The sequence below is a fragment of the Ochotona curzoniae genome, unplaced genomic scaffold, assembly GCF_017591425.1.
Source record: "Ochotona curzoniae isolate NIBS_2020 unplaced genomic scaffold, NIBS_Ocur_1.0 patch371, whole genome shotgun sequence".
NCBI lineage: Eukaryota > Metazoa > Chordata > Mammalia > Lagomorpha > Ochotonidae > Ochotona > Ochotona curzoniae.
In genome coordinates, this window is record NW_024466941.1 from 613,096 (window position 1) to 629,457 (window position 16,362).

Sequence of the window (16,362 nt, forward strand, 5' to 3'; positions counted from 1 at the left end):
ATCTTTTTGGGTAGAGATGTCTATTTTTTGAGTTGTGTCTTTTTATTGTTGAGTTGCAACCGTTCTTTGTACATGTTAGAATCTGTGGGTCATTTTTTTCCATGTCCTTATTACTATTCTCTGAAACACAAAGGTTAAAATTGTCAGGAAATCCTATTTATTTTTCTTTGAACCTTAGGTGTTTCTAAGAAATGATTGCCTAGTCTAAAGTCATGAAGATTTGTGCATATTTTATTTCATGATTTTGTAACTTTGTTACATTTGCATTTAAGTCTTTGATGCATGTTGAATTAATTCTTACATTTGGTATGAGACAGGAATCCAAAGTCATTGCTTTACATGAACATTCTCTTTTCCAGTACTACTTGTTGAAAAGCACTGTCTCTTTCTCTATTGAATTGTCTTGACACCCTCGCTGAGCATTTGTTTAACCATGTAGGGACTCATACCTAAATATTACAGTGTTTTTTGTTTTTTTTTTTTTTAAGATTTATTTTTATTATTTTTTTATTGGAAAGGCAGATATACAGAAAGGAGAGACAGAGAGGAAGATCTTCCGTCCGATGATTCACTCCCCAAGTGAGCGCAACGGGGTGCAGGGCCCCAAAGCTTTGGGCTGTCCTCAACTGCTTTCCCAGGCCACAGGCAGGGAGCTGGAAGGAAAGTGGGGCTGCTGGGGATAGAACCGGCGGCCATATGGGATCCCGGGCGTGCAAGGCGAGGACCTTAATCACTGCGCCACCACGCCAGGCCCTTTGTTTTGTTTTTTTACTGATGCTTCATATTGAGAAAATTTCCTTCTGTAGTGGAATGTTATCAGATGGTAAAGGATCCTGTCAAATGCTTGGTTTATTTATTTTTGTTTGTTTGTTTTTGGTATCTGTTGAGAGGGCCCTCTGGTTTTTACCTTATTGCTTTGATATATGACATGCATTTTTCCAAAACTGAACTAATTTAAAATGAGTGTCACTTGATTGCAATGTATCATCCTTTCCATGTGCTGGTGGATCCAGTTTGTGGGTATTTTGTTGAGAATTTTTTGCACCATAAGGAACACTGACCTGTAGTTTTGAAAATGACTGTCCAGTTTTTAGTTTGAGGTAATGCTGGCTCTCTAGAATGCATTGGAGAGTATTCTGGAAAAATTTGTGGCTTCTGAAAAAGTTTGTGAAGTGTTTGTTATTTTTTCCTGAGATGTGAGATAGATGTGAGATAGAGTTTATCTGCTAGTTCCTCCAAAATTCATGGGCTGGAAACTTAGTCCCCAGTAATGCTGAGAAGTAGGACCTTGAAGAGAAGATCGCATTGGAGGGCATTTGCCCTCCTGAATGGGTTTTCTCAGTAGTGGCTTCCTAGTAAAAGAATGGATTGGGTGACTTGTTCTCTCCCACATTTGTGCATCTATGTCAGCCCTCCTTTTTCTCTCCCAGATCCAGGCATCTTTCATCAGTGCCTCACAGTCTTCATAACCATAATCTTGAAATCAAGTAATGTGAGTTCTTCAACGTTTTTTTTCAGGATTGTGTTTGCTACTCTAATTTGCTTGTACACACACACACACACACACACACAATCATTGAGCCAACTTTAAAATTTCTTTAAAAAGTTTACTGAGATTTTGATCATTGCATTGAATCTGTAGATTTGTTTGAAGAGAATTTACAGTTTATCAGTATTCCATTTAGTAGAGCTTTGATTTTATGCTATGCAGTGTACAGATAGTGAACCTTTTATTTCTGTATTGTCTGGCTAGTTTTGCCCTACACAGACTGAGTTAAGCAGCTATCAACAGGGAGCACCATCTGGCCCACCAAATGTAAGATATTTCCTATCTGGTCCCTTATAGATAACGAAAACTACTAAAAAGGCAGTGTTCTTTCAAGGACATTCAGCAAGAGAGCAGAAGGGAAAATATTGAAAGACTAAAAAAGTTATTAATCCAAAGCAGGTATTCTTATAGGGTATAAATTATTATCATCACTTTTATCCCTTCCGTGGCACTGCTAAACTTCAGGGCATTTCAGCTCATTTTATTCTCCTGTTTCACAGTGTTGATTCATGTATATTTCAAATACACTTTTGGTTGTTTGTGTGTTTTAACGCAGAAGACATTAGAAGTACTGCTTTAAATTGTCAATAGCCATTCATTTTTCTCCACATAATGATCATTTCTTGTGTTTTTCCCCTTGTTCGCATTGTATAATCATTTCCCTTAAAAAAAGAGAGAGAAAAAACCCTTGAAATATTTTTCTTTATGCAGGCTTCTGAGAAACTGTTTCCTCCATTTGTAATTGTCTAAAAACCTCTTTTTATCATAGTCATGTACAAAGGATATTTTCCCTGCATATAGAGTTCCAGATAATGAAGTGTGAGAATCTTTTTGAACTTTTTTTCAGTTGGTCTGTAGCCCCCTCCCCACATGTATCATTATATGGAATCCAATCATGTTTTTTTTAATTCAGAATAAAATGAGGTAGATTATACTGGGCAATGGAAAGGCCTATGAAAATGAATCCACAGCTCAAGGGTGCCCTCCTCTGATACTACTGTGAATAGTCAACAATGTGCCTTTGTGTGGAACCGTTCTTTTCCTCTTTGAAGCAGGGACTCCTCTGCTTCTGTCAACACCCCTGTGCTCCTTCAGCATTTGAGTTCCTTCGGGGATCTGTCCCGGCTCCCCTTCCTCCTCCCTGCCTCTAACTGAACCTCTCTCTGCATTCCCCAGTGGTCCCACCCAGCACAGTTTAGATCTTTTCCCTGTTTTCCTCTGTTTGAGTATGTTTTCTCTCAGCCAGGATTTGTTGGTTTGTGTATCCTAGACCATTCCGCACCTGTAGAGTTTTCCACTGACTCTCAGCTCCCTGTGGTCTATATATATACTCCAGAAATTCTGTGCCGGCAGAAGCCCTGGCTCTGACGTCTGCAGATGAACCTGCCGGGCTCACTGGGGCACATTCCGCTGTGCTTGTGGTCCTGCTGTCACTGCAAAATTGGATCCTACCCATCTCAAAAGTGGAGGTTGAAGAAAGGAACAGTGAAGCCTCTCTGTTGAGCAATTCTGTTCCCTCTGCGTGCGTTTGTTTGCTTGTTTTGTTTTTTTAATGTGGAGATTTAGAAAGATTCAAAAAGCAACTAAGGCTGCCCTGATTTCAGGAGTGTAGTACCCCAAGTCATATGTCAGTGGTCCTAAGAAGGTAGAAGCCATCCGGTGATGGTGTTCAGAGGCAGAACCAAGGGGAAGTGAGTGGATTGGAGTAGGTCATTACAGTGGAGCCCTAAACCGACTCCCAGTGGCTGTGTGATGGAGTCCATGGAGACTTAGACACCTGTGCTGCCTGTTCCATGCCATGTGGTGCTCTGTACCACCTTGAAACTTTTCCAACAAGGACAGTATCATCAGAGAGTAAACCAATGGGATCTGCTGAACCTGGAATCATGAACCTCCAGAACTATGAACCAAAATAAGTCTCTGTCCTCATAAAGTTAGACTTACTCAGAGATTTTGTTACAATGAATAAAAGCTGCCTGATGTGTGTCACCATGCTCTTGCTGCCAGAAACTTCTAATACCTAAATTCTCAAACCTTGTTTTAAAGACTTATTTATTTTTCTTGAAAATGCAGATTTACAGAGAGGAGAGACACAGAAAAAAATCCTCTGCCTGCTGGTTCACCCCTCCAAATGGTCTCAACAGCCAGAGCTGAGCTGACCCAGAGCCAGGAGTATTTTCTGGGTCTCCCGCATAGATGCAGGATTCCAAGGCTTTGAGCCATACTCTGCTGCTGTCCCAGAACAAAGCAGGGAACTGGATGAGAAGTGGAGTAGCTGGAACACAAACTGATGCCTGTATGGGATCCTGGCACATGCAAAGCAAGGATTTAGCCACCGAAGCCATCCCATCAGACCCCTAAACTTTTTCACTTTCCTTTAGATTGCTATCTCAATAATGCCATTATGATTTGCTTTCGTTTGTAACTCAACCTGCAGGTTTTAATTAAAACATCCACATTTAGGTCTCTTCAACAAATGCTGTTGGCACAATTGGGTAGCAGCCTGCAGAATTTAGGAGCAAGACTCCCATCTCTGACCTTTTACCAAAAAAATGGCTTTAAATGGATCAAGGACCTAAATCTGTACCCAGAAACCATCAAAATGTTGATGGAAAACATAAGAAGAACTCTGCAAGATATAGGAATTGGGAAAGACTACTTAGAAAAGTCACTAAAAGCAAAACCAAAATAAGCGAATGGGACTTCATCAAACTAAGAAGTTTCTGCACAGCAAAGGAGATGATCAACAAAGCAAAGTTGAAACCAACAGAATGAGAAAAAATCTTTGCACACTACCCAAATGATAGAGGACTAATACGTAGGATTTACAAAGAGCTTCAGAAACTCAACAATAGCAAAACAAACAGCTCTGTAAAGAAACAGGCAAAAAAAAAAAAAAAAAACAGACGTTTCTTTCAAAAGAACAAATTGAAATGACTGATAGACATATGAAAAAATGCTCAGGCTCTCTGGGTATCAGGAAAATACAAATGAAGACCACATTGAGGTTCCACCTAACTCCAGTTAGATGGGCCTACATTCAGAACTCTGCTAATACCACCTGCTGGTGTAGATGTGGAGAGAAAAGTACCCAACTCCAATGTTGATAGTACAGTCACTATGGAAGTCAATATGGAGAGAGCTAAGAGAACTGAAAATTGACCCATTTGACCCAGCTGTCTCACTCCTGGGAATATATCCAAAGGAACTGAAATCTGCATATGAGAAAGTGACCTGCAATTATAATATTCACGGCAGCATAGTCTACAATAGCAAAGACATGGAAACAACCCTGATGCCCATCAAAAGAGGAGTAGATAAGGAAACTGCGGTACATCCACTCTGCGGAATACTACCCAGCCATTAAAAGGAAATAAAATTCTACCATTTGCAACAAAATGGTCACAACTGGAGACCGTTATGCTCAAAGAAACAAGCAATCACAAAAGGACAAATGTCATACGTTCTGTGATGTAAGGCAAACTTAATGCAAAATACAAGATCAGTAGATATATAGGTAAACATGTATGTATATATATTCACCTAGAGGAAATGTATAGTGGTAACTACTGTAAGAAGTGAAGAAACATCGCAGTACACATCTCTACTCCCAAATAAAAGGAGGACTCCCAATGAAATAGTTAAACAGTTGAAAATAGGATGCGGGACTTTCTATCGTTGTCTATACCTACAATATCAGGATGTACTTAAATAGTAGAATGATGGACTTGTGACTGTTACTGAAGGATTATACTATTATAATAATATGGGGGAAAACAGTGGGAGGGTAGTGGGGATGGGAGGGGAAATCCCTGTGCCTATCAAACCATATCATTAAAAAGAAACAAAATGAACATCTTTTCCTGCGTTTATTGTTTATGCCTTTTTCTAAAGAAATTAATAGTCTAATCCCTCCTCTTTTTAGTTGAATTGTTCTTTGCAGAATAAATAAATATATTTTTATATTAGGAATCTTACATGATTTTTAAATGATTATTTTTCCTTCCCATTTATTAATCTAGGACAGTGAAGGAGAGCTTTATCTGCAATGGAAATATAATAAATGATTGTGTTGAAATTGATTCAACTTCACAAGCTTTTTTGGTTCAGCAGTCAGAAGAAGAAATAGATACTGACATTAACAAGGTAAAATGTACTGACAGACTTTTTTAAAGGATTTATTTATTTGAGAGACAGAGAAGGAAAGAAGGAAGGAGGGAGGGAGGGAGATTTTCCATCCTCTGTTTCACTCCCCCAAATGGCCTCTCAGCCGGGGTTGAACCAGACTGAAGCCAGAAGCCAAGTGCTTCTTCCATGTCTCCCACATGCATTCAGGGATCAGAGCACTTGGGCCATCTTCCATTGCTTTCCAAAGCGCATTGACAGGGAGCTGAATTGAAAGTAGAGCAGCAGCAGAGACTTTATTGGCACCTATATGGAACGCTGGCATTGCAGGCAGTGGCTTAATCTACTATGTCACAAAGATGGCTGCTGTGGTTTTTATGTTTTCTGCCTTATCACTAGCTTGGTTGAGGATTTCCTCAACCATTACTGGGCATTCATATTTCATTTTCCATATCTTTTACTCATTTTTCTGTTGTGTTTTTAAGGAATTCCTTTTATAAAATTTATTTTTATTCCTATATAAAGAACAGGTTTTATGCATTCCACAGGCACAGTTCTCACTCCCCTGCTTCTCTCCCCTACCATGTTTCCTTCCCTTCTTTCTCTTCAACAATATTGTACAGACATCATTTTTAAAAGATTTTATTTATTTATTTATTGGAAAGTCAGATATATACAGAGAGGAGGAGAGACAGAGAGGAAGGATCTTCTGTCCGTTGATTCAATCCCCAAGTGGTTGCAACAGCCAAGCTGAGCCGATCCGAAGCCAAGAGCCAGGGGCTTCTTCCAGGTCTCCCACATGGGTGCAGGGTCCCAAGGCCCTGGGCCATCCCCCACTGCTTTCCCAGCCACAAACAGAGAGGTGGATGGGAAGCCAGGCCACTGGGACAAGACTGCTACCCGTATGGGATACTGGAATGTTCATAGCAAGGACTTTAGCCACTAGGCTATCATACTGGCCCTATGGTCATCATTTTAATGCACTTTATACTCAAAGACATTCTTTGCCACCAATTGTAATATTCAACAAGTAAAAAGACCACAAGATCACATTTCCATTGGAGTATAAACATGGGCGAAAAATGACATTTCTCTCCCAAAATGATCACTTCACTTTTTTGTGTTCCATATCAACTGCCGTTTATCATACAAAATATGTATTTGTCTCTCTGAGCCTGGCTTGGTTCACTAAGCATAATTGTTGAAGAAGACAGGATTTCATTCTCTTATGGCTGAGTACTATTCCATAGTGCATACAGACCATGTTTTCTTTAATCATCCTTTGATGGGTTGATTCCATGTCATCACTGTTGTGAGTGGAGCTGCAGTGCTCAATGCAATGGTGAGATATAGGAATTATTCAGTTGTGTACTCATGAGTGGCTTGTTCTCTTTATTCCCTCTTTCATGTTGAGTAACAAAAATTAATGCGTTCAATGTAATAAAATTTGTCCTTTATTTAATGTTTGAATTTTCCCCATCCTGAAGTCATAAAGATTTTTTTCTATATAATTTCCAAAGACTTTAAAGATTTTCCTGCATCCTTGTCTTCAGATTTCATGGAAAATCATTTGTGTGGGCCACGTAAAGTAGGGGCCACATTGCTTAATTGCCGTATGACCATTTCCCCCTGGGTAGTTTGTTTCCTGCACTATCCTTTCCTGAACGTCTTGGACGTCTGCTCCACTCTCCATCCTAATCATATGTTTTCTCTTACATATGCTATGATGCTGCTCTTTGCCTATCCCTGGGCCAGTTCCACATTGGACTAATTCTGTAACTTTGGAATTAGTCTTTTGTGTGGCAACTGGATTTTCTCAGTCCCCCCCTTTTCCTTCTAACAAGAACATCTTGCCTCATCTCACTCATTTGTTCATCCACATAAGCTGCAAAATCAAGCTTTATTCGAAATCTGATTGAAATAGTCTAGATTTAATTGGATATTCAGGGGAGAGAAGTTAATATTTCATGGTATTCAATTATCCTCCCATGATTGTAATTATTCTTTAATGTCTTCCATAGTTATTTTTAATGAAACTCTTGAACACTTGTTCGTTTAAATGCTTTATAGTCTTTATATTCCTGACTTGTACACTAAATGAATCATTGTTTTAGTTGCTTCTACTAGTTCTTTGATAGACAGTTTGGAGCAGAAAGATGTCAAACACACACGCACTCTATCCATTCTTTCCTCTGTATTAACGTTAAATCAACATCATGACCCTTTTCAAAGTTCCGGATAGGCATCGCACGGTTTCTCAGCAGACAAGGTCATTCTGTTCACGTGGAGATCCTGTTAAGTTGTTTCATACTGACCATTGCTCAGACGCTGAAACTGAGCCTTAAGTATTCTTATAGTACTACTCGTCATATTGAGTGTTTTTCTTGTATTAGATTTGTATTTTTTAGTAGTCATATTTTCATGACTACAATGAGATACCAGGAAGCAGCCTACTTTTTAAAAGAAAAAAAAGGTTTAACTGAAAGTTTCGGAGATTCAAGTTCAAGAGCAGAAGGCCCCCTTGGTTGACCACTGGTGAGGGTGATGGGAGAAGGCATGAGGAAGGCTCGCTGTTTGGACTGCATCGTCTTTGGACTTCTCACTCTTGGCCACACCTGCTTTCCTCCCCTCCCTTCCACAGGTGTTGACCCTAATCATACTGCTTCATCAAACGTATTACCTTTCTTGGGGTCTGCTTCCCAGGAAATCCAACCTAAGACAGTATTTATAGAGAGATGGTATTTTTTTCCCAGTTGCTACATAGCATTTCTGTAATATCAAATTTAGTAGTATTGTCCACTGGTTGTACACAACTGAAGTTCTCTCTAACACGTTCCTACTACTGACAAGATTGCAATAAACAGCCTCCTACAGACTTTCTGTGAACGAGGTAAAAATCAGCTTGCTGAGTAACTCACGGGCTCCATGCACTTGACTGAAAACACTGCCACCCCACATTCAAGACAACATGGAAGCTTCATTCTCACTACAGGTGTATTTCTTCACACCGGTATCTCCATATCTTTGTTTCATACAAGGCCTTTCTTTGTATTTGATTATTTTAAAAAGAGTAACAACTTCTCCAGGGCCCAGCGCAGTAGCCTAGTGGCTAAAGTCCTAGCCTTGCACACACCAGAATCCCATAAGGGCACCAGTTCTAACCCCAGCAGCCCTGCCTCCCATCCAGCTCCCTGCTTGTGGCCTGGGAAAGCAGTCATGGACATCCCAAAAACCTTGGGACCCTACACCCGCATGGGAGACCCAGAAGAGGATCCTGGCTCTTAGCTTCGGATAGCTCAGCTCCTGCCATTGCAGCCACTTCAGGAGTAAATCAATGGATGGAAGATCTTTCTCTCTGTCTCTCCTCCTCTCTGTGTATGACTTTGTTATAAAAATAAATCTTTTTTTTAAAAAAAAGAACTTCTTCAATCTGATATGATAAATATTGCCCCTCTATTTCCAATGAGATTTCACATTTGTTATTGATTATTTTACTACTATGAATCACTTTGTTGATGATTTTTTAACAATTTTTACTGTTGAATTTCTTACTGATTTTTAGAAGTCTGTGTGTATATTTTAGATAATTCCTTGTTAATTTTTTACTTTGTCAGTGTGATCTTACAACTTTGTCCACATCTGTTAAGTAACAGTTATAGATGTCTGGCAACAGAAATTCTCATTTACATGTTCTCCAGTTCTGCACTGCTTCTGATTGTCCAGGTTGTTGCAAGTAGATTTTACTGACACTCTCTTGTGAAGCTGGTAGGACTCACCCTACCCCAGTTCCTTCCTTTCTCCTTCAGTGAAGGCTTTGGCATCTTGCTCATACTTTGTACTCCAGTACCTGACTTTGGTTTCCTCTTATTTGTATTTGTTCTAAACTCACATTGGTGCTTCTTTGGAATTCTTGTATCTAACTCCAGGTGAGATAGATAACTGGTTTACTGTAGGGTATGTCGACTCAAAGGTGCTTGTGTGCAACCAGATGAAAAGGGCAGTGTTGGTAATGAGAGAGATAAGACCTAAGTTGTGCATTTGGTACTCTCTCCTCCTTCTTCCACTCCCATTTTGCAGGATACAGAATTTGATTTATTTAGATGTGGCTATTTTTTGGAGTATATAATTTAATAAAACCAAAATGTTTATTGGCTTCTTCTTAACCCCAAAACGTAACAACCAAAAGATATATATATTATCACCAAGAGGTTTTCAAGCCCTATTTCATGTGCTAATGAAGGACTTTGGAGTGATAGACCCATTACCGATCTGTAGCTCCACCACATGCCCACAGTACGTCTTTGGCAATTTAGGCTCCCTGACTTTCAGTGTCTGTATGTACAATATGAGTAACAGCTTCTGACTCCCAGGGTCAATAGGAGGATGAGGTAAAGGTAAATTGCTTACCAAGTGCTGGGACATAAGAAACAATTATCAAATAGTAACTAATTATATATAAAGGATGGTTATAGGAAAATTCTTACATATTGTAATATTGGAAGCTATGATTTGAAGCTATAAGATTTGAAGACCAGTCATTCTCAGAGTTAGAAGTTATTTTCTGGAGTAAGATCAGTAATATCTTACGTATGTTAGGAATTGTCTCTCTTTTATTGGGATAAACCCAATACGTAGCATAGAATTTTATCATTTGAAGTGTACAGTTCCATTTCTGTGATTTTTTTCAACATCTGAGATGGGAACTGTCCCCTTCTGTGAGAACTTCTTTTAACCAATGTATTAATTGACTTATTTGAATGGCAGAGAGAAGGAGATCATTCTCCCATCTGCCGGTTCAGTCACCAGAAGGTGGGTCTGGACCAGGAGAATCCAGCACCTTATCTCAGTCTAAGCCTCACACATGAGGGGTCAGGGATCCAAGCATGTAAGCTACCTCTGCTGCTATCCAGAGCATGTCCCCACAGGAATTTTGAAATGGAGCCAGGACTCAAACTCAGACACAATAATATGGGATGTCAGCATCCAAGCCCCACCTGGTTTAACCTCTGTGCCAAATATCTATTCTTTGTGTAAATTTTTGTTTTTGAAATGGATTTGTTCATCCGTTTATGTGCAAGGAAGAGAACAGAGAGAGAGAGATTCCATTTACTGGTTTACTCCCCAAAAGTCCAAAACCACCAAGAATGGACCAGGCTGAAGCCATGAGTCAATAATTGCACCTGAGTCTCCCACATGGACAGAAAAACATCAAGTGCTTGGGTCATAATTCATTGCTTCCCGGGAGCATTAATAGGGAGCTGGATTGAAGCTGAGTGGGCAGAACTCGAACCGGAATTGTCAAAGTGGTGGCTTAGCCCTGCTGTACCACAGTGTCTGCTTGATTCATCCCCCCTACCCACACACACACACACACACAGCACCTGTAAAACTTTAAGACTTAGAAGTTAGCTTCAGCATCCATTCATGCTCTTTCCCCAGTAGCTTAGTGGCGCACTAATGGAATTTCATTCTACTTCACGACTGAATCTAAGAGTTGGATGTTCTAACAGGTAATTCAGATGATCATCTGAGAAACATGTAGGAGTAATTATGCAAAAGCCATGTCAAACATGACATACTATAAAACATGAGGGAAAAAAGGTTAATTAAGAACTCATACCCAGATAGAGCTTAATTTTAAAAACATGGCATAAGATACTGATATTTAAAATTAACTGTTTTTCAGTGGAGATAGTTGTACTAGAATATGTACCTATGAGTGAAGAACTGGCATCTGTAGTCATGGACTTGAAGTGTGTTTCTTATTCATAGTTCTTAAAGCTGAGTGCAGTGTAGGATTGCCGTTGAACTTGAAGCTGATCTCAAGTCCTGGACTCTGTCCGCAAATCTCTTGTGATGGGGTCTAAGAAAGTATGTCTGATACTCTCTCATGCTACTAATACGTATCTACTCTGACATCAATCTACACAATTTGGTGGAGGGAGAATCTGTCATAAATTACCAGTTAGGTCATGTTGGATTTATTTTAACACACAAGCATTAGATATGTGGTAATATGTGACTATTCTGTTAGACTAGAGTTAAAATTTATCATTGCAAATCTCAGTGTATTATTCATTGGTTACATGTTGTCACTGGCATTCTAACCTATCTGTTAAATTAGACTTTGAATTTGCAAACAATATATGCACCAATATTTGAAGTAAATCTGCGCTTGAGAGAGTATACTGAGAGTAATTCATCAGAAGACTCCAAAGAGAGCTTTCATGAATGTGCCGACCAATACTCTGAAAAGTACGTGCTGTGCGAAGATGCCAAAGAGTCGGAGAATGCAGACTACTACTATGACAGCTGTAACTTCTCTGAAGAACTCCAGAAAACCAAGGAAACAAACAAGCCCTTGTACAGCCTCGAGTATGTTCTATCAGGTAGGACAAAAAAACTACTGAAAATGAAGTGAAATGTCTTAGCCAGTGAAACGTATGTTGGAAAATGTTCATCACTTGTGTATTATCAGCTCATGAAAGATGGGTTTTACCCATTTTAGATGGTGCTAAAAGTAAGCTTGCATATTTAGATCACTCATGGCACCTGTCAGTTACAACACTGTCATTCCCCTCACCGGGATATATTTACAGCTTCTTGCTGGGAGGGGTCTCAGCCTTTCTCCATCAGCATGAGCAGTGGCAGGTGTGTGTTACAAAGGTACTCCTGGCTCCAGTTGAGATCTCCTTTGTCCCCCAAGGAACTGGCATCTATTGGTTGCATCCTACCTTTCAGTGGGCTCGCTAACTTATTTTTAGGTCATCTGGAAATCTCTGAAATACATTGCTTTGTCATTTATCTGAAATCAGTGTCAATCACCTTTTTCTTTTCTTTGTTTCAATGACATCTTACAGACACAGAATTCACAACTGAGTTTGCGAATAAGTACATATATGGCGAGTAAGTATTCAACTTTTTTCTTTTTTAGAAGCCTGTGCTTTTTTGCTTTAAAACTTAACAGTTTGCCACATTCACATCATATGAGGACATTATACTCATATATACTATTTTTCCTGAAAATGGAATTGTTAATATCACAAAGCGGGGGATTCATGATACTGATCATTAATGGGAGCAGAGGCTCTGCGTATTGTCAGATATGGTATTATTTGGTGAAGTGATATTTAACTATATTCCAAATGATATGATGTCCACACAAATATTCTCTGTATATTGATTTCCTCAAATAAGAGAAGATGTGATATTTGTGTGTCTGGCTTATTTCGTTTGATATATTCTTCAGGTTCATCTATTTTGTTGCAAATGGTAGGATTTCATTACTTTGAAATGGCAAGTAATTATATTTTATATTTATTATATCCTTCTGAGCAATGCTTTTATTGTTTATTTTTTCTCAGCCTTTCGGCTTTCCCTATCCATCTCTCTGTGGATCCTAACAGATTGGAGTTTTCTATGAAAATTCAAGATATGTTGGCCAAAATTGAAAAACGTATAAGTAAGTGTCTTAAATATTTAAAGCAATGCATCACCTTTTTTGGTAGTATTTTCTTGCATGTTAGTATCTGAAGCTTTTACTCAAGGATGTGGCAGATGTTGCACAATATTAGGAAATCAGAAATTTCTTCTAAATTCACTATTTGGGACCCAGAAGTGTACATTTGTGAACTGTATACCTAACCAAAAAATATGTGAAAGATGGGAATTAGGAAAATAGCCCTAGGCTTCAGTGTTCCCAATCATGCACTTTAGAATTGTATGACACTTTTAAATGTCAGAAAGATAAATTTGTAACTTGAACTAAGGGACTACACTATTGTGATAATGCAGGAAACAATAGCAGGAGGGGGAAATGGAGAGTGAGAAAGGGAAATGATGGGGGTAGGATCAAGATGATGGACCAGGATAAGGACACATTTAAACAGATTGAGAATCATTAGCCAGGGGGAAGAAGAGATGGCACATTCCAGCAAATAGGTGAAGACAGGCTTTCTGTAGAGGGACACCTGGAGACTGACAGACGCGGGAAAGCAGCAGACAACGGTGTGCTGTTGCACTGACCAGATACTCCAGTGGCAGTCGGGGCAGTGATTAGAGCTCCACTGGTGGCCAGAACTCCACCAGCAGCCAGTGGGAAGGGGAGTTCACTGGGAGCTTAGCAGATGAACCCAGGCAAAAAACTGCCCATCCTGCTGATTTGTTTGATTTAACCAGGAGCAGAGACAGAGCAGCAAATCCCATACAGGTGGTGTGGGAACAGGGTGGAATTTATAGCCCAGAACCCTACCAGAGTTGCATTGGGCACCATTTTGTGTAGAGAAGTAAAAGCTTTGGGACAGGACTATACATGCACTAAGCTGGGAGCAAACTCATTTCTGGCCAGCATGGCATACTACAGGTTTCACCCAAAATAGGTCCAGGTATCCCCTAGATTTAATAACTAGCAGGTCCAGAACTCTATGAGTGGCACATCAGGTGCCATTTTGTACAGTGTGGCAAAGGCGAAGATTGGAGGGACAACAGTGAGCTACACATGCACTAAACTGGGAGCAAACTCACTTCCAGGTCAGTGTATTGCACTGATCTCACATAGAAAATAATACAGACTTTGGCTTCTGGTCAAAATAGGTCTGGGTGGCCCTCAGACCCAATGGTTAGCAGGTTCCAACCATAGCAGCATCACCAACAACCTAGCCATTTAGGACACATGGTGTTTCCCCAGTTCTGGGAACTGCTTGATCCTGAAGTGGGAGAAAGTTTGTACAGACAACGGTGTAGCCACAACATGGGATCACAGGAGGAGGAGACTGGTGAGCCAGGAACTAGGGCTGTGGAGACCATGGTAGAAGCCTAACACAAGAATCCAGATCTGAAACTCACTGGAGGGAGTGGCACACTCATCCCTTCTGTTGGCTAACTCAATGTTCTGTTTCTTTGAGCTGTAGTTCACTGTCTAGATGTACCACATACCATAAACAGACTGTTTATCCATTCAAACCTGGGTTGTTTCTAGTCTTGAGCAATTATGAGTAAGATTTCTAAAAACAGGACCCAGTGCAGTAGCCTAGTAGCTAAAGTCCTAGCCTTGCATGTGATGCCGGGATCCCATATGGGTCCTGGTTTTAATCCCAGAGGCCCTGCTTCCCATCCAACTCCCTGATTATGACCTGGGAAAGCAGTAAAGGAGGGCCCAAAGCCTTGGGACCCTATACCTACATGGGAGACCCAGAAGAGGCTCCTGGCTTTGGATTGGCTTGGTTCTAGCTGTTGAGGTCACTTGGGGAGTGAATCAGTGGCAGAAGATCTTTCCCTGTGTCTCTCCTTTTTCTCTATAAGTCTGCCTTTGCAATAAAAATAAATACATCTTTTAAAAAAGATTTCTAAAAAGATGCACATACAGGTTTTTGCATGAACGCATTTTGGGGTTTTTTGTGTGCGAATATTTAGGTGTAGGATTGCCAGATCGTAAGTAGATATATGTTTCACTTGATAAAAATGCCATATTTTGTTTCCAGAATGATTGTATGATTTTTGCATTCCTAACAGCAAATATGAGTTCTGGTCCATCCATATTCTTATCAGTGCTTGATAGTAGAATGGCTTAATGAAAAAATTCTGACAATAGATGCTTTGTGATATCTCCTTGTGACAATCTGTGCTCCATTAATAATTAATTTTTTTTACTCTTTGTCATGCTAATCTACCATCTGTGTATCTTCTTTTATCAAATTGGGAGTGTTTGTTTACTCTTAAGTTGGGTTGTGAAAGGTCTTTATATGTGCCCTGAGCTGAGTCTGTTAGCTTACATGTGACTTGAAGACATTTTCTCCCAGGTCAAGCCCTGTGTTTAAATTCTTGTTCATTTTGCTAAAAGTATAATTCTTTAGATTTTTCTTTAATAGATTGTGCTTTCGTTTTGTGTCTAAAAATTTTTTACCTAGACATCAAATGACCAACTCCTTCCCTGGGCATCGATGCAGCGAGAGCAGGCCCCACTGCCCTCCCCACTTGTGGGTATAGGAGGAAGAGGAAAAAACCGAAGCATTTGTCTCACCCAGCTGTTTGTTTTCTTTTTGCCTACGAACATCAGCTGTCCAGCCAGCCTATGAACTGACAGCAGACACTGTGTTCCAACTTTGTGTTCCCTTTAATAGAAAATTCCAAATATGAATATGTGTTCACGGATATATTTTTGTTTTCCATGTAAATTAGACCTCCCTCCTTCACCATCACCCCACTACCTATCTGTGGTTCTTTCATTTGTGTAATATTCAATCCAAACCTGGCTCCAGTATTAAATTTCATGCATCATAACAATAGAGCTTAACCTAAACAAAAAAGCCTTTGTCTTCAATAATCCTAGATGTCATGGATAATTCTGAAGTGTGACTTGGAGAAATATGCAAATATTGACTTCTGAATTATGTGTTTTAGCCACAATCACTCCTCTATGCCAAGATGCCCGGCTCTCTATATTTACTGACTTGCTTCCAATTACGAGTTTATCTAATGATAGAGAATGTCTAAAAAAAACTAAAAAGACTGAATGGCCAGATCATCAGCTACTTTTTGAAATGGATCCTGACTACCAGAATAAAGTAAGCTATGACACAGCTGGTTTGGGGAAATGCTTGGTTAAAGGGTAGATGACCACTTAGGTGGATTTTTAAAAGTTAGAGTATCATAATTCATGTCAACTTGAAACTCATTCCCAATGTTCTTCT

General features: G+C 39.7%; 1 protein-coding gene across 1 annotated transcript in view; it reads left to right on the top strand.

Moving 5' to 3' along the window:
* Nucleotides 1-16,362, top strand: part of LOC121167455 (dynein heavy chain 14, axonemal-like) — a 404,109-nt gene that overhangs the window by 246,317 nt on the left and 141,430 nt on the right. The window contains exons 12-16 of the mRNA XM_040996873.1: nucleotides 5,572-5,695; nucleotides 11,799-12,063; nucleotides 12,535-12,580; nucleotides 13,039-13,136; nucleotides 16,073-16,236. Of these exons, the coding sequence (XP_040852807.1) occupies nucleotides 5,572-5,695; nucleotides 11,799-12,063; nucleotides 12,535-12,580; nucleotides 13,039-13,136; nucleotides 16,073-16,236 (697 nt within the window). The remainder of the gene's footprint in view (nucleotides 1-5,571; nucleotides 5,696-11,798; nucleotides 12,064-12,534; nucleotides 12,581-13,038; nucleotides 13,137-16,072; nucleotides 16,237-16,362) is intronic.